General features: G+C 38.2%; 1 protein-coding gene across 2 annotated transcripts in view; it reads right to left on the bottom strand.

Annotated features, from left to right (window-relative positions):
- Positions 1-1724: 1724 nt before the first annotated feature.
- Positions 1725-25027, bottom strand: part of LOC122078805 — a 33340-nt gene continuing 10037 nt past the window's right edge. The window contains exon 3 of one of the 2 annotated variants that reach the window (XM_042644941.1): positions 1725-2388. In XM_042644941.1, coding sequence (XP_042500875.1) covers positions 2020-2388 — 369 coding nt within the window. In that variant the 3' untranslated portion in view covers positions 1725-2019. Of the gene's footprint in view, positions 2389-10064; positions 10092-25027 lie in introns of those variants that run through there. The other variant, XM_042644942.1, reaches the window with a different exon arrangement.

The raw sequence follows: 25027 nt of genomic DNA, 5'->3' as shown, positions 1-25027 counted from the left end.
TGTTGTATGTCGATGACTTGTTGGTTGCAAGTACCGGTAAAGATGGTATTGTTTGGAACTAAAATCTCATTTGTCAAGGGAATTAGATATGGAAGATATGGGTTTCGTAAATCATATTATTGGGATAATTGTGCCTAGAAACTATATGAATTGGAAGATCTGGATGGCTTAAAAAAGTTATGTTGAACAGGTTGTGTTATTTCAACTTGCAAAATGCTAAACAAGTTAATACCTCACTTCCTAGTGGTTGCAAGTTGTCTTAATAACAAATTCCTTGCATAAAAGCAAAGAAGATAGAGATTTCTTGAGTACCATATGCATCAATAATAGGAAGCCACATGTTTGTCACAGTGCACCAGACCAAACATTACACAAGCAGTAAGAGCATTCAGTAAATACATGGAAAAGCCAGGTCGAGATCATTTGACTATTGTGAATTGGATCCTTTATTATTTGGTGGGTACTTCTAACATGGTTATTTGTTACAATGGCCAAAATTTACAGTTGGTTAATTTTGTGGATGCAATTTTTGCAGTACAGAGATCTACCCCTATATTATGATACTCTTGAGCGATTGTGCAGCTAGTTGGATGTCAAGGTTACCGTCCGTGGTGGAGACCATGACATGGCTATTTGTTACAATGACTCTTCATTTGAATGCAATTAATGAAGAAGAACATAAATTACAGCAATGAGAAGAAAGGGCACATGCCATTATTGGAAACTACCCTTACTTCGTTCAATAATTACCACGCACACATACGAAGGAAAAAGGGAAAGAGCAAGGCAACTACAAAACTGACCACAACACCCAAAACGTGGTGTAGTCCCTTCCCATTGCCTATAAATAGGAAGGGAAAGGAGTTTAAGCAATGAAGAGCAATTAAGAATGGAAGATCACATTACTAAGTGGTGTCTTCACATCTTTTAATTTTCTGTCTTAATAACACACATCGGATTCATACATAACGAAGTTCGGCACCAACTTTGGGCTCGATTTTTGTTTCTTCGATCTGAGTTTAAAATCGAGCCCAAAGCTTTTTCTAGAAAATGGATAGTCGCTTACAACAAATTATGAAATTTTCATTTTATAATAAATTTTTTCAACAAGTAAAACTTTTAAGACAGTTTTCTGTCCGAGAGAGGCCCTCTACTACATACACAAGGTGCTCACAATGACCATCATCCCCATCCTGGAGGCATGCGCCCCTACGCCCAGACAAGGACCGCTCTCGGACAAAACACTTGGCCAAAACTTTTATATGGAAAGAAACAAACCCATAGCCTATCTACCTACTCATGATAGAATGTTGAATACTGTTAATTCCTTCCAAATTAGTAAAGGCAAGTGCTACAATGAACAAAGTCACATATCCAAGGCACTTAAGCCTGATTGCCTAGACATGGACTTAATGCTATGCGAATGGATTACAATGAAGGGTTAGGCACAAGCTCAACGCCTCAATAGTAAGGCTCAGACTAGTTGATTCTTCAACTGTCCTTGTGCCACAGCCACTATGGTAATGGCTTTTGGGGGTCCAAAGATAGTGTCTTGCTACAGCAGCAGTGCCTGTGCTTGTGACATACACTGAGGAGATGATCCCAATTCCCAACTGTGTACAAACTAACAGAAACTGCCCGATATTGGCACTTTCCATGCCCTGTACTACATTTCAAAACTAGAATTAATTTCATGTCCACCAAATCAGAATTGCTACAAGAGATTACTCAATGGTGCTTGAAGCCTGAACTATATGAAAGTATCTTTCATCAGAGTTTTCCATTTAGTAGGTAAAAAGAAGTCAGTCCAATGAATCATTGCCGAAGAGCGGCTGCACATAGCAAGAGTGATAAACACCATCCTCACTCTGCTCACCACCAGCGAAAACTATGATCACATTGGAATCTGGCACGATGGTAATCCATGTCACAAGATGAGTCCTGGGAACAAAAAAGTTGGCTGAACTTTAAGTGGTATATAGGCATTTACCGATCTAGGATTTACACATTTCAGTTCCTTCAGACCTGGGTGGCTTCAGTTCCTTCTCTCTTTACATTCTTGATTTCCGAAACGCAGGCAGCATGCTTCTTGCCCATAAAATGTTGCGCCAAAGGGCACTCACCCGAGCATGGAACATTACATGCATTGCACCATAGCTGGCCTTCTTTACGTCCAATGTACCCCTGATTTTCCTCCAACCCTTTAAGCATGCTCTTGTATCCAGTAACCCTGGTTCTACGCTTGAGATTCAATTCTAACTTCTTGTTCAGACCTACTGACCGGTTTTGAATCTGTTGGCAACTAGAAGAGAGTTGTGGCAAGCATTGGAAGTTGCAGGATGGTTCTTTTCTCTTTATTCCTACTAAACTTCGACTTGGGAGTGTCCCCTGAAAAAACAAAAAAGAACCGTGCTGGGCCAAGAGTCCACATTATCATCGAAGGAACAATACATCTAATATTCTGCTTTTCATTTTTATTCATTCTTCAATTCTGATCAATTCTATTTCACTGCGAATATGGTTTCTTTGTGTTTCTGTTACAGATGATTAGAAACACATCACAAGTTGCAAGGCATAGTGATGCAAATACGCACCCATGGAACGATCCATACCCATCTGCGTATCCAACAAGAGATGAACCGGATCCATATTGAGTCCTTAGCCTAGTAGGATATTTTAGGATTTTTATTTTCATGTAATCTTTTAATTTTTGGTAACTTAGGTATGAAATAGCTACTAGGATTTAGTTTCCAATTAATTTGAGTTTCCAAATTAGAGTATGTTTCCTTTTTAATGTTGGGCTTCTTTTACTATTTAAATGCATGTAATCGTTTAATTAGAGGACAGATTGAAGAAAATACGAATTGAGTATTTGTGAAGCCTGCGGGCGTGTGTGAGAGGTTCTCCTTCCCCCCCCCCTTTCCTCAATGCGATTTCTCCCCTCCCCTGCAACTCTAAGTTCCCCTCGGGGATTCTTCCCTACCCCTACCGGCCCTCCATCAATTGGTATCAAAGCCGAAGGATCCCCATTCCCCATCCCCTTTCTTCCATCCATCTCTCTTTTTCCTTTTCCCCATTCTCTGTTTAGACTCTACCAAGACTAAAAAAAAAAAGAGAACGATCCCCCCCCCACCCAATTGTCTCACCGCCCTCCTCTCTCCCAAGTTTCTGCGATCAAACCCCTTTTATAGGGTTCCGAGAAGGGAGAAGCAGAAATCAGAAGAAAAGAGAAGAGACATCACGAGGCAGGAACGAGAAGAACAGAACAGAAGCAAAAAAAAAAAAAAAGAAGAGAAGACGAGAAGAGAGAGAAAAGCGGCGACATACCTGGTTCCCGTCTTTCTCCCACCGCAGAGACCTTATGGTTGGTTACGATATCTCAAATCTCAAATCCCCGTCGATTTCTCTTACTATCTCTTTTCTATTTCCCTTTTCCAGAATTACCCCTCAACTCTGTTTATTCCCCACACTACCATCCCATTATCTTTTATCCTTTTTAGCCCCTATTTTTCCTTAATTCCAATTGTACCCCTACCCCACACCCCTTTGTGGCTTAAAGTGAGTTTCAAATATTTACAATTCTGCCACTCTTTAAATAAAAAGAGAACTATTTACCCATTCTGCCATTGCTCTTTAAACTTTCTCATTTACCATTCTGCCACTCACTCCTTGCTTTGAGTATCCATCCATAGTTATTCCAACAACCTAGGCAATGGATCTGGATCTTTCACTAGAAATTCGTCAACAAATGTAATTGATAATAGAGAAGCTCGATGAGATGCAACGACACTGCAATACTTTCAACTATGTGATCTCAGTCTTTGAACAACAGGTAGACGAACCAGAAGATGAATCACCAGTGGTAGAAGATAAGATAACACCATTGGAAGTTGAAGATCCACTTGTGGAAAATTTTAAATCGGTTTATCTCTTCAGTGAACCAATCGATTTTATTTTCCCGAGTCACTATTTCACTAATGAACCTCACATCGTGGATTTCATATCATTTGATCTTGGTTTCGATGGTGACTTCATATAGGCAAGGATGGATGTTGATCGATTGGAGTTGATTCTCCCGTTCTACAAAACTCGTGGACGAGTTTTTCTCAACATCGGGGGAATTGATGTAGATACGCCAAGGATTAAAGTATCGGTATCGGTCGGCCAAAATTAAGATACGTATCGGAGGGTATCGTATCGTATCGAAGATACACTAAGATACGCTAAGGATACACACATAAATGGATAGGAAACATTTTTTTAAACACTTTTGCATAAAGAATTTGTTAAAAAAAGCTATTGATAACATGTATTATGCATAAACACTAAATTGCGGGTATCATACTAAGAATTCAAGGTCTGTAGTTGTCCCATAAATGTAAAATCCTTGTTCCCAACCTTGATTTCCACTTTAGTTAGAGAGAAATATGGCTAACAGCAACTTTGGAACAAAAACCCTTCAAAAAATCGTTTTTTTCTGAAAAATTACCCATATTGGCCATTATATGACCGTAGCGCCGATACGTATCGATACTCACCGATACGTGTTGATATATACTGATACGTATCGATCAATACATACCGATACTCACCGATACGCACCAATACATACCGAAACGTACATTTTACCTCAATTTTATATTTTTCATAGAGTCTTATCGAGGCATGTCATATCATATCGATGTGTATTAGTGGTGTATTGATGCATATCGGTATGTATTGTAGGATATATATCGATACGAAATGATTTAAAAAATTCAATGTATTGTATCGGTGTATATCGTATCGGTCGATTAAATTTAAGATACGTATCGGAAGGTATCGTATCGGTATCGGAGATACTTAAAACCATGAGATACGCACCCATGGAACTATCCATACCCATATGGGTATCCAACGAGAGATGAACCGGATCCATATTGAGTCCTTAGTCTAGTAGGATATTTGAGGATTTTTATTTTCATGCAATCTTTTAATTTTTGGTAACTTAGGTATGAAATAACTACTTGGATTTAGTTTCCAACTAATTTGAGTTTCCAAATTAAAATAGGTTTCCTTTTAATGTTGGGTTTCTTGTACTATTTAAATGCATGTAATCGTTTAATTAAATGACAGATTGAAGAAAATATGAATCGAGTATTTGTGAAGCTTGCGGGGGTGTGTGAGCGGTTCTCCTTCCCCTCCGCCCTTTCTCAACGAGATTTCTCCCCTCCCCTGCAACTCTGAGTTCCCCTCAGGGATTCTTCCCTACCCCTACCGGCCCTCCATCACATAGTCTAGTTGGCGCCTAGGCAAGAAGCTATTTTTGTTTCGGAGGTAGGGAGTGCTTGCATCTGATTTTTCTAAGGCACCCACCTTGGTTGACAAACCATCGCCTTGTCCACCATGGCCAAGCAATGGACTTGAGTCAGCGCCTTTTTGTTTAAAGTATTTATGGGAGGAGGTTGGGTATTCCACCGCCCTTTCTTGGATCTAACGGCTCAACCAATAGGAGGGCTGAGATGGGAGAGGAATAGGGGACTTTTCCAAGGGGAGGAGAAGGGAAAGAGACACAGATTTGGGTCTACCGCTAGGATACTCAGTTTTTTCCCATTTTTTATATACAAATTGTTGGATTGGTGCATGTACACATTTTGGTACACTTTGACCCATGGAATTATGCATGTTCTAAGAAAAAAATAAAAGAAGGAAAGAAAGAAAAGAATAGAGGATGTAAGCAGTTCTGCTGAGCTGGATTGTGAAACCCTTCTCTGCTTGGCTGCATGCCCCAAGATCTGCGATGGCTGAACCAGAGTGCTAGACAATTTTTTTTTCTTTTAATTCTTCATTCGGTTCTTTTTTCCCTTCCTTTCTTCTTATCTGTTGTCCACCGATGTTCGATTTCTTCTTCCTTTAAAATACTTCTACTTTCTTTTTTTTTTTTTTTTTTCCCTCTTTTCCTACTTCTGTTTTTTCTTATTTTTCTCCTTCTCTTCTGCATGTTTGCTTATTCTGGCTTCTGTATTCCCCTTTTTTTTTTTTGCTTCAAGTCTTCTACAGTGCTTCTTGTCTTTTTTCTTTCTATCCTTCTTCTACTTCCGTTTTATTTTTTTTATTTATTATTATTTCCTTTTTCTTTTCTCTATCTTGATAATCTGTTTTTGAAACAAATGGAGCTCACCTACATATTATGCGCTATGCATACTCAGGTTGCCAAGGCCCCTGGCCACCACCTTGGGTCACCTTGTCACCGTGAAAACTATGAAAAAAATGGTTCAAAAGTAAAGATATAAATACTTTTATGAAGGCCGTATTCAGGTAGAGGGCTCCTCAGATGCAGTAATTGATTCTTAAGAATCCACTATTTGTAGACTCCTTTTTGTAGCCATTGGCATGCATTTTTACCCAACGGTTATGATCCACAACTAAAAATTGCCTCCCCCCTTTTTATCTCTTCAGTCACAGATTTAACCCTTCAATTACATGAATGTGGGATGGCTGTGGGCCCACCAAAGGGCAAATACTCAAGTACCAAGAGGAAATGGCAAACTTGTAATCCCTTGGAAGCTTGATTGAAACAAACAAAGTGTAAAGCCTAAAGGGTATTCTTGGAATGACAAACTCTTAAGTGGCAAAAACAGTAAATATATTGATGTTTACAATGGAGTGGCAATCCAGTAATTAGATTGGAGTTCATAAGGGTGGGATTGTACCATAGTTGTCAAGGCAACGACTAGGCGTCCAAGCGGTTTGCCTGGGGCCTAGGCGACGGCTGCCTTGTTGCACTGCATGTCGCCTTGTATTTTGGCACTTATTTATGCCAAATATCATTCAAGTAAATGAAATAACAAATATTAAAGTAAATGAAATAACAAATATTAAAAACATAATGAAATAACAAATATTAAAAACATTTACGTGATATTATTCATAAATAAGCAAATACCCCCTATTTGAATCCAATAAAAATAGTTTAAAAATCAAATTCCAAAAGGATAAAAAGTCAACCCCCCAGTCCAAGAACAGAAACTGGATTTTGGTTATAGGGACGATTTTCAACTTTTAAATGCTGGGGTTTTTCTCAATTATGAAAATTTTATAAATTATATCATGTTAAAACATTGCTAAAAAACAAAAGTCCGGTAAAATAATATTTTGTTTTAATATTCATAAAATTATTTTCATTCAGGCGATTTTAACAGTATTCGCGCACTTAAAAATAAGTTTGATTGAAGCATAACTTTATCATTGCAACTCAGATTTAAGTAATCTTAGACTTGTTAGAAAGTTGGTTTTATGTTATAACTAATACAAAAAATCTCATGTAAAAATAAAATCATTTGACCAGTCAAACTTATTATAGAATAAGAGTATTTCTCTAAATATTGATTTTTTATAACTTAATATGACTTAATGTTAATTTTTTATTATTTGATGTGGCTAAATGTTGATTTTTATTATTTGATGTGGCTAAATGTTGATTTTTAATGACTTGATGTGGCTTAATCTTGATTTTTTATGATACAAGATATATATAACTTACTAAATAATGTTAGAAAATAGGAAAAATAAAAAAATAACACTTGTTCGCCTTAAGGCGGGCGCCTTCTCGCCTAAGCACTTAGACAACCCTCCACCGCCTTGGTTCGCCTTGTCGCCGTGACAACTATGGATTGTACTTTTGTAAATAACCAGAAATTCTAAGATGCCAATTGGATGTAGGGAAATGGAGGGGATTAGGAATTATTGTTCAAGGATAAACTAGGAATAGCATTCAACTTGAGAGCAGGGTGTCAATATAACGGTAAAGGAGGGGTATTAATCTGGAATAAGAAAAGGGGCTACCACAAAAGACAAAAATACAAAAGAACAAAGAATTAAAGAGACAAAGACAAATATACCTTAAGTCCAAGAGACAAACAAGACAGAGAAATTAATTTGTGAAGATGGGAAGGGTATTAAGGGAAAGAGGGTAATAAAATTAAAGCAAATAAGAATCGTAGGAAAGTGGGATGAAAGGGGTTGTCTTCTTCAACCTCTTGACGACGTACAGAATCAGTATGGCTGCTCTACGACTCACAACAGGGAGGTCTTTCAAGTATGATATTCCAAGGTTTGAGTTGCCTAAAGAAGCCCTACCCTCGACCAAGTTCTCAGGCCAACCTGTTCATTCGCAGTGGAGATCGATCCAACATATGGGTTGCTGCAAGTACCCAGAAACAGAGGTACTACCAGTAAGAGAAAAGAAGTTGGGAGGGAAGAAGAAGAATGGGGGCCGGGGGCCGGGGGCCGGGGGCCGAGGGGGGGCACACAGCCCAGCAAGGGGTTTCAGCAAAGGAATTTACCTGAGAGAGGGGAGATAGGGAGATCACAGGGAAGAAGAAGAAAGGGGGATGGGGGGGGGAGGAAGACAGCCATAGTTGTTAAGGCGTCGCCTAAGAGACAACTAGGCGTCCAGGCGGTTTGCCTGGGGCCTAGGCAACAGCTGCCTTGTTGCACTGCATGTCGCCTTGTGTTTCGGCACTTATTTATGCCAAATATCATTCAAGTAAATGATTTTCATTTACTTAAGATATTATTCATAAATAAGCAAATACCCCCTATTTGAATCCAATAAAAATAGTTTAAAAATCAAATTCCAAAAGGATAAAAAGTCAACCCCCCAGTCCAAGAACAAAAATTGGATTTTGGTTATAGGGGCGATTTTCAACTTTTAAATGCTAGGGTTTTTCTCAATTATGAAAATTTTATAAATTCTATCATGTTAAAACATTGTTAAAAACCAAAAGTCCGGTAAAAAAATATTTTGTTTTGATATTCCTAAAATTATTTTCATTCAGACGATTTTAACAGTATTCGCGAACTTAAAAATAAGTTTGACTGAAGCATAACTTTGTCATTGCAACTCAGATTTAAGCAATCTTAGACTTGTTAGAAAGCTAGTTTTATGTTATAACTAATACAAAAAGTCTCATGTAAAAATAAGATCATTTGACCAGTCAAACTTATTATAGAATAAGAGCATTTCTCTAAATGTTGATTTTTTATAGCTTAATATGACTTAATGTTAATTTTTTATGATTTGATGTGGCTAAATGTTGATTTTTAATGACTTGATGTGGCTTAATCTTGATTTTTTATGATACAAGATATATATAACTTACTAAATAATGTTAGAAAATAGGAAAAATAAAATATAACACTTGTTCGCCTTGTTTGCCTTAAGGCGGGCGCCTTCTCGCCTAAGCGCTTAGACAACCCTCCACCGCCTTGGTTCGCCTGGGCGCCATGACAACTATGAAGACAGCCACGCAGGGGATTTTCAGAATCAATTCATTCTTCATTAATTCTCCCATGACTTAGGTTACATGCCTAATTTATAATAAACTAAAATTAAAACTCTAACTAAAGTGAAAGACTAAAATAAAATTCAAATTTAAAGCTTCCTAATTAAAGTTAAAGATTAAAATAAAATTCAATTCTCTTAAAATCTAGATTCCCAGACTTAGAAACAAATAATGACTCAAATTGGAAACTACCTAAAATAAAATATTACAAATCAATTAAGATCCTAGAATATCCCAATATCCTTGAACCCAAATCAGTAACTTTGATCCCAAATTGGATCTGGTTCTTGGTCCGGGTTCTAGAGCAGGTTTGGGTCGACCCATCGTAGCGCTGCTACATCAATGTTGCTCATAGTTATATAAGTTACTTTAATTTCACTATTTTCTTCTATATCTCATATATAGCGGTACAGTAACAGTTTTTAAGGCAAAAGGCAACCAAAAGTGTGGAAAGGATGCCAAAGTGCTTAGGTGACCAAGCACCCTAGTATTTTATATCATTTTATGCATGGTTCATCATCTCAGTCAAAAACTAAACCTACAATTTCGACCAAGATATATCGGTTTCGACAGACCGAGACAAAACCTTGAGTCAATAGTGACTCGTACCAAGTTTCGACTGAAAATTACTAATAAATTTTGACCAGCCAAGACATATCAAGTTTTTCCTAGAAAATACCAGGTTTCGACTGTTTTGACCCATATCTTAGATTCAGGCAACCGACCTCGAGATTGAGATGTTGAACCTCAACTTCATGTATCCAACTACACAATCACAAACACATAATATTCTCCAATAAACAAAACAATACAAAATATATTGAATGTGAACTAAAATTTTAATACCAGACAACATCATATTAGGAATTTCACTAGGGTTAACATAATCAAACACAATCGACAGTCCGACATACCAGTCTTTGAATAGGTTCAGTAGAGTTTTCCATACCCAAGTTTCATTAGGTTTAAATGGATTGAAGTTGAACAATGGGGAGCCCAAACCAAACCTCACTTTGACAAAACAAAAACAATTTATGAAACTCTTTTCTTTAAAGAAAAGGTAAGAGAACAATTGATGAAATTTGACTAGATTCTGTGTCTTACATTAAATAAGGGAGTTCTTTTGTTCAACCTCGACCCACATTATGCTCACTTAAACTAAAGCTTTCTATACTACATAATACAAGAGGTTATATAATTAGTAGTTCGAAGACGGAATATATGTTGTGCAACTTCAGTCACTCTATGATGAATAATGAAAAGGAGAAGATTGAGGAGAGGAAGATTCCACAAAAGGACTATTTTAAATATCTTGTGTCAATCATAAATAAAGAAGGCGACATAGAGGATGATGTCTCTCAAAGAATTAAAAGGGTATAGATGAAATGGAGAGGTGCGTCCGGACTATTGTGTGACAGACGTATCCCTTTAAAGCACGAGGCAAAATTCTATAGACTATTGTGCGTTTGACCATGATATACAGAGCGGAATGTTGGGCAAATAAGAAGTGTCATATAGAGAAGATGTATGTGACAGAGATGAGAATGTTAAAATGGATGTGCGGTAAAACTAGGAAAGTGAAAAGTAAGGAATGATCATATTAGAGCTGATTTGGGAGTTGCTCCAATAAATGACAAGCTCCGAGAAAGCCGCTTGAGGTGGTATAGTCATGTTCAACGGAGCCTAGCAACACCCCTATAAGGAGTGATGGGATTCAGATTGAAGGGGCTACAACAGCTAGGGGCAGGCCTATGATCATAGGAGAAGTGTGAGGAATGACATGCGCGGTTTAGGCCTCATACCAAGTATGACCTCGAATAGAGCCTATTAGAGAGCAAGGATCCATGTGGCCGACCCCATTTAGCTGAGATTCTCCTGACTTGCTAGGTTGTGTCCTCTTTCCACTTACTTTGCTACTTTCATCTTTCATATTTAACCTCTAACTTTTCATATTACATTTTTCATCTTTCATTTGTCATATCCCATTGTTCATATGTTTGGATCCATGAAGCCGACCTTATTAAGTTGGGATAAGGCTTAGTTTGTTGTTGTCATTGTTGTTGTTTCAAGCACATCCAGCAAAGGTCGGTTTTGGGCTCTTGGATTGGGCCCTACCCAGCCAGGATTTCATGCAATTGCCGAACAAAATCATCCAGCAGAGTCATTCAGAATTCAGGACCATACTGAATCCCAAGAAATCCTTTTGAAAGATCACGACACTACTTGCACTGTTTCTTATATGAAAACGGTCCAAAACTAAGTATAGAAGAAAATCATAGCGATGCAGAAATAAAACACAGAATTGGGCTCATTTTTGTGGAAATAAGCCTTGGGTTTGGTTATATATGCATTGGGCCTTTAATCCTATATGTTACATATGCGTTGGGCCTTTAATCCTATATGTTTACTTTGTGATAGAGACCACTTTAATATGTCCAAATATAGGTAAAAAGTAGGAAGACGGGATTTACTTAGTTCAGTTTGGGTTGTTTTATGGCTGATTTGGTATGATTTCGATTTCAATTTTGGATTGATTTCTTGAATTAGTCAACAAACATTATTTTTTCAGGAAATTGAAACTGTTTTGGTTACATCAATCTGAAATATTTCAAGAATAAGAAATCCATTTGGTATTATAAGGTATTTCCTTTTCTTTTCTTTTTAATCAATGGCATATGGAATCTATATTCCCTCTACTCCTTCCCCGAATGAAAACCAAAGGCAACAAATCCATTAGAGTTTCTGCAACTCACTGCGACTGCTGCCGGCCCTCAAAATTCCTGGCAAAGGTTCGCTGAACACCAGTGACAACTCAGGAAAAAAAAATTGTTCATTAAAAAAAAGATAAGGAAAAAATAAATAAATACCATTACTACCCATCACATTCCTCTCACGAATGGGAAAGGATGTGGCAATTTTCCGTGTGCATAACGTATTTCATACGTGCTTCACCGTCCAACAGTTTTGTTTATTAAGACTAACCTTCATATGGAATATGGCTTTTCTTCTGGTGGAGAGTGAAGTAGGCGAGGGGAAAAAAACAATAGGAATCTATTAAACTATGATTCGTTCAAACTACAAATGGATGTGAGGTGGAGGAGAAGCAGGTAGAACATCATCACTCTCTCTCTCTCTCTCTCTCTCTCTCTCTCTCTCGATGTGTGAGGTGGAGGAGAAGAAGGGAGTGGGTGCTAGAACAAGGGAGGGGATGGAGCGGGACTACTGAGAGGGAGCCGGTGGGGAGGGGGGGAGCTAGAATTTAGAGGTTGCAACAGAACAAGAGACCAGAAGGGAAAATAAGAAGAATATATGGAGAGAAATGGTGGTGGACTGTTGTGGAAGAGAATACAATTCCCTCCCCTATATTGATTCACTTAACAAGGGAAATTAAATCCTTAAACCCCCCCTCCCAACACGCGAATATAAGATAGCCAAGGAGGTAAAAAGTTAAAAAGAAAAAAACTCATTACAACAATAAGAGCCACGTGGCTGAAGTACCCTTATTACGTGCACTTTAATAACACTCCCCCTCAAGTTGGAGAATAGAATGTCATATTCCCAGCTTGCACAGAAGGGTATTAAAATGATGAGGAATGAGCCTTTCGATGAAGATGTCAGCCAATTGATCACTTGTTCTCACAAAAAGGGTGCATATGTAGCCAGAATCAATCTTCTCTTTGATGAATTATTTGCCCACCTCAATATGCTTTGTCCTGTTTTGTTGCACAAAATTATGGGCAATACTTATGGAAACCCTATTATCATAATAGTCTCATAGGTGCCTTACTATCCAAACCCTAACTCTTGGACCAGAATTCTCAATCATAGGAGTTCACATACTCCATGATCCATAACCCTGAACTCTGCCTCTACAATGGATCGAGCCACAACAGGTTGTTTTTTTCTCCCTCCATGTGACCAAGTCACCACCCACAAATGTACAATAGCTTGATGTAGACCGTCTGTCAGAAATTTGTACCAGACTAATTAGCATCAATGTTGCCCTCTATCCTCAAATGGTTGTGCCTGGCATAAGATAGTATTTTCCCTAGGGTGGACTTTAAGTAAATGAGGATGCAATACACAACATCTAAGTGCCCACGCTTGGGGCGTACATAACTGACTCACTTCACCACCCCAACTGCTTAGGTGATGTATGGACAAGTTAGAGGTAGAATAGCTTCCCACTATTGTAATATCTAGTACTTCCTTGCATCAATAAGGGGTGAACCATAGTCTTCTCCAAGCTTGTGCTTTTGTTCAACAGGAGAGTTTGTTGGTTTGCAACCCAAAATTTTTGTTTCTTTCAACAAATCCAACCCTTAATTTATTGTGTTATTGCTCATCTCATTACTCGTAAATATTGGATAATGTCATGTTTGCATAAGACTATTCCTCCGAGTTTGGATTGAGGATGTCAAGTGGGGCACCTATATTAACTAACTAGATAAGATAAAGTTTTTGTCATGTGGGACCTATTGATGTAGTTCAGAAAAACAAGGCAGCAACAAACCAGACCATCAAAATAGACCAAGAATGGACTAATATGGGTAATTTTGAGTGTCCAATTGGGGTTTACTAATGTAATGGGCTAATTCTATAAGCCCAAATATTAGGGGTTTTGTAGTTTGTATTTATTTTGTAAAGGTCTAGAATAGCTTTCTAATTTGAAGAAAGACTTAAGTTGTAAGGGCATTCATCCTAACATACATGGGAGGTTTCCTATTTCGCTTGTTTTCATGAAGTTACAAAAAAAATTAATAAATAAATAAATAAAAATTAAAAAAAATAAAAAATAAATAAATAATAAAAAATAGAAAGAAAGACGAAGAAGTAGGGTCTATTACCCACCACCATATTTGAGAAAAAATATTTTGCCTTCAGCTTCTGAATTCTGGGAGAGAGGGAGCATGGTTTTGTGGGATTCAAAACTAATCTATGGTGGGATGCAGTAGGGAATCCATGGTGGAATGCCAAAGTTGGGGTTGGTGAGATTCTTCTCCACAGTTCGGTGAGAGGCTAAACAGTTGGTTCTTCTTTTCTTCTATCTTCTTCTATCTTCCACTTTTCTTCTCTTCTTTTTCTTCAGTTATTAAGATCAGTTCTGAACTCTACATCAGACAGTTGGTTCTGAGATCCTTTCTGAACATCAACCACGGGTTCTAGTGAGGCCTGCATGTGTTGTATCTGAAGTTTTGCTGAGAAGAAGTTATAATGTTGTGGTTATTAAACAAGATTCAGTTGCAGTTTCTAAATTCCTGAAGTAACAAGATCTGCAGAATTTCTTATTCCATCTATTGTTACTGCAAGTTCTGACTTCATTTTCTAAAACTGATAATTGGTTACTTTCTATTTTGTTGCAGTTATAAATATGTTTCCATTTGAGTTTTTGATGCAGATACAGCTGCACTTGAATGGTTGGACTAGCCTGACCGGCTTTGGAAGCCAAGGGCCAAGAAGAACCGGTCCAACCCAGGGTTTTGGTCCAACAAAGGCTGGAAATAAAATTTGCAGTTACATGTCTTTTATTTCATGCCTTTTATTTTTCAGATTTGAATGTAGGAGTTAGGATTTCTTTCCTTGCATTGGCTTCCTTTTATGGTTGCTTCCTAGTTTAGGCTAGATACTATATTGGTAGAGTTTCTAATTTCATGTCTTTACTTTGCTATATATTGGCTGTAATCAATGGACATGTTAGAGTGATTTTGATTATTGGATGAATATTGGTTGAATTTGTGCAATGGTGAGTGTGTGATTCTCTTCCTTCCCCCTCTCTACTCTGATCTTCCCCTTTTTTCCTAAGGCCCCCCATCAGTTTTATTTCTATCCTGCTTTCTAAAATTCCGAGTTACTATCTATTTGCTGAAACCTTCTATTTTGCACTTTAGTTTCTACTTTGTGAGTCTCACTGCAGTATTTGAATTGGTTACTATTTTGGGACTACCTGCCATTCTTGAGGCCCCTTTGAAACACCAGATTCGACTGTTGGATCCCAATATGACTTTTTGGGTTTCTTACCCATCTTAAATTGACCATTTGACCAAAGAATCAGTCCCATCAGACTGGTATTTTATGAGTTTAAGCAAATCTCTCATCATGGCAATGCCTTTGGTTATCAAGGATCCCAATATTTTGGTATCAGAGTTATAAAGAGACAGAGGAGCCACTATAATGATGAGATGAGATGACGATTTCTGAATTCTACTTTCCACTGAGGGATGATCGTGTAGATCTTATTTGGCATCACTACAAAACTTGTAAATAAGTTTTTTCCCAAGACGGGAGAATTGATGTAGTTCAAAAGAACAAGAAAGACAACTGATGTTCCCAAGTTGACCCTAAGAGGGGGGTGAACCAGTCTTCAAAAACTGTCTTACAATCAAACCCTAATTCTCACCACACTGTCGGCGCTAACTACTGTCAAATCCTGATTGGCTGGTGCTGACCAATTTTACTAGTCACACATACATCGTATGCACTTCCACCTCGCAACCACAATGTGGGCTGGCCTACAAGGTAGTGCACACCAACTTTGCAAATCAAACACGCTCCATTATGCATTGACAATGTAAAGCATACACACGACACCAGATATACGTGGTTTGACCAAACTGTCTGTGTCCATGGAGTAATGCCCTAGATGGCTTCATATATTGCCTAATACGATTCTCAATTTTTTTTTACTGCTACAACAGTCCAGGAACACCTATCCCTGCTTTAACCCTTGCCAGTACAAAGGCTAGGGCTACAAACCCAAGCCCTATACAAGCCCATTTATGGATATCAAAAATCAAAACCCCCATTACATCAATGGTATAGGATTCTCAACATTAATTAAAACCTAGAAATAAAAAAAAAAAATAGGGATTTTTAGACGTGGATTACCTCATCCCTGTGTAATCCCACTGATCACTGCTTGCTTGACATGCAAACAGAGACTCAAACACGCTCAAACCACCAACAAAGTGACAACCATGATCAATACACTTTTTCTCATGAAAGTGGTCTTCTACCCTTTAGAATGCTTCTTCAGCATGGTTCGAAATCTTGTCAGCATCTCGCAGAAATCTTGGTAATTTCAGATTTCTATTTTTTACCGAAACAAAATGCCCTACAAAATACAATAGTGAAAAGGTTTCGGCCAAAATTTTGTACATCAGTTCTCTCGAATTTGAACTAGGTATTTTACACCAATGTTTCCCATACTAGTATATAGGCTTCCTACTAAACGTAAACACTACCACAGGAGACATGAGACCCGTTCTCTGGAAAAACCAAACTTCCATCAATTTTACAGGGATTCCATCACATGCCACTGGCGAGCCAACCTTCCTGAAAGAAAGGCAACTTTGACAAAATAACAACCAGCAACTTCCTCTACACCCGATAATTTGAATAGGTTTTGGTTGAAATTTTGGCAAGAATTGTACCATATTTTGGTATCTCGCCAAAACGGTACAAACTAAGGTTATAAAAGCCATTGTCTCCTGAGATAGGGTCGAAATTTCAACCTCATCTTGCCTGTCTCGACCTCCTCTTGTCTCTTTGCACCTACAAAACATAAAATCAGTTGGAGACCCTATATTTGGCACATCATCACCTCAAGTTGTTGATCACTCCAAGGGCTCCCATTGTTGAAGATCTACACACTACCAAGGTTGAAAAGGTAAATCACTTTCCCCAAAACCCCTTTCTTTTTTTTTGGGTAAACATCACTTCCCTCCCCTCAACTAAGGCAAAATATCAACTTGACCCACCTTTCCAAAAATATCACTTCCCTCCCCTACAAGAAAAAGATGCTATCTAACAGCCCCAACCGTTAGATTTGACTGTTAAGTCAAGTTAAATTTTTTTTATAATCCCCAAAATACCCTCCTAATTGTAAAATGCCCAAGATACCCCTAATATTCAACCCTCTTCCTCTTCCTCTTCCTCTTCCTGTGCCTACTGAACATTATCAAGGCCCTGAGGATGGGGTCTTGCTTATCTGTTGATGGGAGGAGTGGGCTCCCTGGTTCGCCGACTTCTGAGTCGAAGAGGAAGAACGGAAGGAGGAGACGCGGGATGCGAAGTTCTTCGTTCGATTACAAGAGGGATGAGCAGCTTCGTAGGATTCCAGGGAGAATGTTCATAAACGGGGCTAATGAAATTGCTTCTCTGCTTACTCAACAGGGCAGGAAAGGAACCAACCAGGATGCCATGATTGTTTGGAAGGTATTTTTCTCTTTACCATCTCAACATGGTAGTTTGTCATTCAATGAGTTATTTTTCCCTTTTAAGTCATCGAGTTTGTTCGGGTTCTTCAATTTGTTGGGATTTACGGACCCGTTGATTAAAGAAACGGTAAAATCTGTTCACAATTTGTACCGAATTGAAGCTTCATAGCTTTTGGGTTATTTTCCCTTTTATGGTTTTCATCTAAGAATTTTCTTCACATATTTTCCCTTTTTTCACTTTTGTAGAAATAAAAGAAGGAACCAGATCTGGAAAAAACCCAAGAAGCAAGAGTTGAAGCAGCGGCGGCGGAAGAGGTTTTGGTGAGGATGGTTGTTCCCAAGAGGAGGAAAAGAGCAAGTGTTCATCCCTTCTCAGATCGATTTGAGTTGTTCTTGTTTCAGCGACAGAGAAAGAGGAAGAGGAAGAGGGCTGAATATCAGAGGTATCTTGGGCATTTCACAATTAGGAGGGTATTTTGGGGATTATAAAAAAATTAACTTGACTTAACAGCCAAATCTAATGGTTGAGGTTGTTAGATAGCATCTTTTCTTGTAGGGGAGGGGAGTGATATTTTTGGAAAGGTGGTGGGTCAAGTTGACATTTCGCCTTAGTTCAGGGGAGGGGAGTGATGTTTACCTTTTTTTTTTCCTTTTTTTTTTTGGGGGGGGGCATATAGAGGGGTAGTCATCCTCCCAGTCACAGCAAAGGAAGTGAGCATGTCATTTACTAGAGAGAGCACCTAGTCATAGTATATTATTGTTGGTGGTTATGAACCTCATGGTCAATTCAGTAGCATGGGGCATACATCTGGTTACCAAAAGCATCAGATCACAATGGTTCAATGGCGGTTTCTTCTTCTTCACACTACAGTGGTGACACATACCCTAGGATAGGTTACCTTCAGTATGTAGATGACTTAGTTTTTACGGCAATTGTGGAGTACTACGTTCGTTACTTTTCACACAATATGACATGGCATGCATTTGTTTTGCAGTCAGAGGAAAATGCACGTCAACTCCATCGGACAATGGTGGAATCCAGCCAAGTCATCATAGTTCATTTCAGAAGACATCATTCTGACCAATGTTGTATAACTAATATTGGGAGTGGAGGGTTTATGAGTTACATACTATATTACTAATTTACTATGTGAACTCTAGTACTCTAATATTAGTTAATTAATCAATAGCATGTTTTGATTATGGCATGGATGCATTATTTACTTGTTTTACTATCATACTACTTCTAGTTGACTTGCTCTCATAATATTTCATAAAATCTCCAGCCAAAGTTCGACGATCGCTGCCGAACATGGGTGCAACTCTAAGACACCACTATGTTTCATTTATTTGTAAATTTAAGTTCTAAACATATTTATTTACCTTAAAACAAGCTCCCCACCAAGTTTCAGGTCATAATATGGTCGTTTGACACACTAAAACAAGCACTTGAGACAAAAAATATATATATACAATCAACTCGCCGAAATCTTGGTAATTTGGTGGTTTCGGAACCACCAAAACACCGAAATGAAACGAGATTCTGAACCTTGTTCTTGAGTGCTTCAAGACGTTCTAGCTCAAAATACGAAGCTAACAAAAAACAGGGGCCAAAAGGACTTAAAACGAGAAACCCTATTTGATTGCACTAGAGAAAATCTGTAATTTTGCAGTTCTTGTGACAAACAAAATGTAATGAGGCAGTTATGGTGACAATTTTCCTATAATGACCTAACATTTGCAATTGGAACCGTCTGATCTCATATCTAAAAATTGGGTCGATTATGGGCTCTTCAAGCGTCAAAGTTCCATCTACAATTAGTGGGTGCATTGTCAACCAGGTAAACAGAATCTAGCAATCGGAGTACCATGTAGCCGCTTAATATTGTAGTGCCTTGATTGTTGACTCAAATCTTCACCGTAAGACCCAAACTGCAGATTCAATCTCGTTTATTGAATCTTTGATTTTTCGCTAGTGAACGGGTGTGATGTAAACGAGCCAAACAAAATCTTATACCTAACACATAGTACTCCCCGAAACACACTAGCAGCTTAAAAAAGCGTAGTTAAACGAGATCCAATGAAATAGAATCTTGGCTCATGTGTACGATACTCTGCAAAACACAAGAGCGGATTTTATATACGGAACAATTCTGTGTAGCACTGTTGTATGAAACTCTGAATGCTCGAACAACCAAAGTGAGAGTGATGGCATCTCATGCGTAAGCCAAAACACGCGTTATGTGCGTGCCAAGCTTCGCCTCCCATTTTGAATCTGCCGACATGGCCATATCTGAACCATTCAGACTTTGATCCTATGCATGCTAGTGTATCGAATTCAAAGCACCTAACCTACTAGAAGCCCAGAAAAGGAATTTAGGCTATATCTCCTTCATTAAAACAAATTTGTTAATGCGTATTTTTTAAAAAACACGTGTCAGAATCATATTGTTAGTAAAATATGGCAGTAGATTCCTTAAAGATCCGTAAACTCTCCCAGTCCTCTTTTCAGCGCAATGTTACAGAAATCATTGTAACTTCTTTGTTCAGTACCGAGACGACGTTATTCCAGTTCTGTTGGAAAGATAACATGAAAAAACTAGAAGTTTACAGCATAGTCTTCCTAACAATTCTTCCACTTGGCCTGCCCAAATTTGCTCCAAAGTGGATCCAACTGCGCAAACCTATGAAATCTTCAATCCAACTATGAGGGGCCTTCACCTAATGCTGCCACAGGCTGCCAATGACTGTACAAGACTATAATACACTGCCAAAACAAACCATGCACGCCCTGATACCTCAGTAACACTCCCAACTACTCTCTTCCTACTGAAACTGACCTGTCTGCACTGCCGACATGCTGTCAGATCTCCAGAGTTGCCAAAACACTTGTGCATCACCCAAAACATCATCAGAACATCACCACATAGTTGCCAATAATGAGAACCCTAAATCCAGTTGACCAACACCAGCAACAAATTAACCATCAGACTAGACCCAGAATGGACTAATATGTGTAATTTTAAGTCTCCAACGACTTGTATGGGCCACGGACTTTATATTTTGATGTTTACTTATGTAATGGGCCAAATCTATAGGCCCAAATATTAGGAGTTTTAAGTCCTATATGGGATAAAGTAGTTAGTTTCAATTTTGAAAATGTTCTGGAATAGCTTTCTTCTTTGAAGAGACTTAAGTTGTAATGGATTCTCCCTATACCTTACATTAGGGTTTCCTATTATGCTTGTTTCCAAGAATTTTAAAAAATAAATAAATAAATAAAGAACAAGAATAGAAGAGAGTAGGAGATCACGCCCACTACCAATAATTTGAGAAAAAAGATTAGCCTTGAGCTTCTGAGTTCTATGAGAGATGGAGCATGGTTTTGTGTGATTCAAAACTGATCTACTGTGGGATTCCTTCTCCACAGTTGGGTGAGAGGCCTAACATAGTGATGTAGATCCACATTATGGAAGGAAATATGAGAGGAAGAAGGGTCCAGCCTTAGTCCACCTGAGTGGCTAGGGTTCAGCCAAGAAGCCAGCCGAACCCCTACTTGGTCCACCTGAGTGGCTAAGTACAAATAAGGGCCAATTGGGCCCATCGGCTAGGGGAATAATTAGTAATTGTTTTTAATTAATTAGTGGGCCATTGGGCCCATCGAGTTGAGTAAGTGGTATGTCAAGTCCAAATTGTCTTAGGATTCTATTTGTTTTCCACATAGGTTTATTATTCCTAATCCAATTTTGAATTCCTAGTTGTAGTAGGAGTGTCTAGTCCTATTGGGAAACTAGCTCCTAGTTGAAGTAGGAGTGTCTAGTCCTATTGGGAAACTAGCTCCTAGTAGTAGTTTGATTGTTATTCTTCCCTCTATAAATAGAGGAGCCTATGTACTCATAATTACATATTTAAATAATGAATAATTGCAGTCAATCGCTTAGAACAGCTGGGATAGCTGTGGGTGAGAAGCCCAGGCCGAGACAACCGCTCCTCCCCCACTTTTCCCTTTGTTTCTTCTTATTTAAAGCTTCCTATTTTATCCTAAAGTTACTACTGTTAAAGTATACAACTGTTGTGAGTATTCAGAAGTTCAGATATGTCCAAGTCACAAACCAGATTTGATTCTCTCTCCTAAAGCCTGCGATTATTTCTCCTAGGTCAGAAAATCAAGAAAGCTTGTAACTTCACAACCAACCATCAGAATCCTCTCAACTTTGGGGGTTTTTGTACCCTCCATAGAGACTATCTACACCCAAGAGTGCAGCTCAATCGAACTCCTACAGACCTGGCCGCACCTTTCTCTCCCCAGCTCTATAGCAGGTCTTTCTCTCTCCTATCGGGTTGTGTTTTGGGCTGGTTTTGCTCCTATATGGGTATTGTATCCTTAGGGGTTTATTTGATGGTCTTATTTCTTTGTTTCCTGGTCCTATTTGTATTGTTTGGGGTTATAAATTGCTGGGGTAGTTTCTTGTAATCTACTCCTACATTACATATCCTTTCCTCTATCTTCTTCATCTTTGATTTTTTTTTCTTTTTATTTTTCTTTTTCTTCAGTTATTAAGATCAGTTTCTGAACTCTACATAATACAACTGGTTCTGAGATCCTTTCGGAACATCAACCACTGGTTCTCGTGAGGCCTGCATGTGCTGTTTCTGAAGTTCAGCTTAGCAGAAATTATACTATTGTGGTTATTAAACAGGATTCATTTCTCCCCTTTTGGGTATTAATTATTTAATTATCCAAAAAAAAAAAAAAGAGGATTCATTTACAGTTTCAAAATTCCTGAAATTTCTCTTCAAAATCTGTAGAGTTTCTAGTTCCATTTATTGTTACTGCAGGTTCTGCCTTCAGCTTCTAAACCTGATACTTTGTTACTTTCTATTTTGCTCCAGTTACTAATTTCAAATATGTTTCCATTTGAGTTTGATTTCTATTCTGCTTTCTGAAATTCTGAGTCACGTAAATCTATTGCTGAAGCCTTCTATTTTGGGCTTAAGTTTCTACATTTTGAGTCCCACTACAGAATTTGAACTGGTTGCTATTTTGGGATTACCTTCTATCACGGTTCAAGGTTTCCACCGATAATTTTGACGGTATCCCCATATGGCCTGTGACTTTTAAAGTCACAGGTTTCGACATATTTTGACGAAAATTCTCAAATTTCGACCGAAATGTGGGAAATTTCGACTGAACCAGTTGGTTGGGTCGAACCAAGGCCCTATATAAAATGCTTACCAAGTCTTCTATTCTCAAAAATTCGACACTCCCCTCATATTTTCTCTGCGAAGTGGGAAACTTGGGAAAACCTCAAGATTTCCTCGTTGTGCCCAAAAAACCTCAATCTAAGCTTGGATCTTGCAAAATCTACCTAAGGAAGGCAGCCAGACCATAAGTCCCATCTTCCCCAAAAATTATTTTTTTTATAGAATATAGTTTTAAATAGCGTAGAATGATTTAAATTTTTTTATATGCTAGTTGAGTGTTGAGTGTTGAGTGTTGAGTGTTGAATGTAAGTGTTGAATGTTGAGTGTTGAGTCACTTGACTGTTGAGTGTTGAGAGGTAACTCATTATGATGTAATATTATTACTTATTTTGGATCCTTTGTATTATGTACTTATGTAGATTGTAGACTATATATAGTATAGACAATGTACTTATGTAGTATAGTTTCAGACTTTCAGCCAACGACATCAACGTACATTACCAAACTTTTGGTTCACCCCATATGTGTTTTTTCTCTAAAACTAATTATGTGAATGTGTTAGAAATATCTAAAATAGGATGTACACAAAATATCAAGCCAAAAAAACACATTTTTGGGGTCGAAACCAAAAAAACAAATTTTTGGGGTCGAAACCAAAAAAACACATTTTTGGGGTCGAAACCAAAGTTTCCACCCAACCAGGAAAAATTCACTGGTTTCCTCGAAATTTCCCAGGTTTCGACCGAAATTTCAGTCTCCCCAAGGGTTGGAACTTGGTCAAAACCCAATACCTTGAACCTTGCCTTCTATTGAGGCCCGTTTGAAACTCCAGATCCGACCATTGGATCCTGATTTAATTTTGAGGGTTTGTTACCCATCTTAAGTTAATCATTAGACCAAAGAATCAGTCCCATCATTCAATCAGATTGGATTGGTCTTTCTGAATTTAAGCGAGTCTCTCATTCTGGCATTAGCCTTTGGTGATCTAGGATCTCATAACATATTCCTACTTTGGATACAGTTAGCTACTTCTTTCCTAAATTCAATTTCTATAAAAGTATTATAAGGCTGCATAAGCCCCACAGTTTTGTTGGTTGAATAAAGTTGGCTTTTGCCTCCATATGTACTATGAGGTTCAGAATAGTGGTGTGAGATGCCATGCAACAAGAGTGCAACAACAAGGTCAGGGCAGATTGGATTTCAGTCCCGTTCCAGGTGAGAGGCTTGGTCCATCTCCTACTTTTTTTTCCATCCTTCATCTTAGCTACCATCATATCAGGTTAGTATTTTCTGGTTTCTATTCTGTTCTTATTCATATGCAAACAGACTCTCGGTAAAGTGGGGGTAAGGCTGCGTGCATTTGCCTCTCTGAAAACTTGCAGCAGTGGTAGGCTCGTGCACTGGGAAGCTCACTCTGTTCTTATTCATGCCTACTTGCTGGAATTTCAGCTTCTTAAGGTTTCAAGTCTGAGATTTCATACCAGACCACTTTTAGCAATCGGATCATATCCTAAACATGCCCACTGTTCCAAAATCTGAACTTCGTGCTGATTTCCAGTAACAGTAGGATGCAATCTTCCAGCAAATGGGTTTTGCATTGGGGTGTAAATTATATTGATGAAGTCGGCAGTGAATGGGATCAAACCCCACATGAAATGAGACCCCCCATGGCTCTGTTCCCATTAAGGACTATGCAATAGAGACGCCTTTGAAGAACTTGTCATCGACTTCAGAGGGAAAGGCATTCCATGAAGTGCAGATCGATTTTAACACCCAGAGTTCAATTGCAGCTATAAATTTTGTCCTAAAGGATGAGGAAACTGGAGCTTGGAGGGAGAGATTTCAAAGTGCCCCTCATGGACTACCTTCATGAAGATTACAATATTACAGGCACCAAAAGATGAGGAAACTGGAGCTTGGTGTCAACACAGAGGCTGTGTTTGGTAGCCAAGAGAAGAAAAGAAAAGAAAACTAAAAAAGTACAATTGGTTTAAGAAATTCTCTTTGTGCTTGGCATGTCTTGCACCAAGAGAAGATTCCATTTTTGAATTTCAAAAGTCACCTTGGGTATGGTGAAGTTTCCTTTTACTCCCAAAAAAAAAAAATCTTGCCAAAAACACAAGAAAATATGAGAAAATACAAAAAAAAATTATTTTCTTTTCTTTTCCTCTCTTCTAATAGTAGCCAAACTCACATACTTTTTCTATTTTCTAACCATTTCATTTCTTTTCTATTATTTTCTGTTCTTTTCTTCTCTTCTCTAGATTCTTTTTTTTTTTT

This window comes from Macadamia integrifolia, chromosome 5 (genome assembly GCF_013358625.1).
Source record: "Macadamia integrifolia cultivar HAES 741 chromosome 5, SCU_Mint_v3, whole genome shotgun sequence".
NCBI lineage: Eukaryota > Viridiplantae > Streptophyta > Magnoliopsida > Proteales > Proteaceae > Macadamia > Macadamia integrifolia.
The sequence above is the reverse complement of the archived record's forward strand: the minus strand, read 5'-3'. Positions and strand labels throughout refer to the sequence as shown.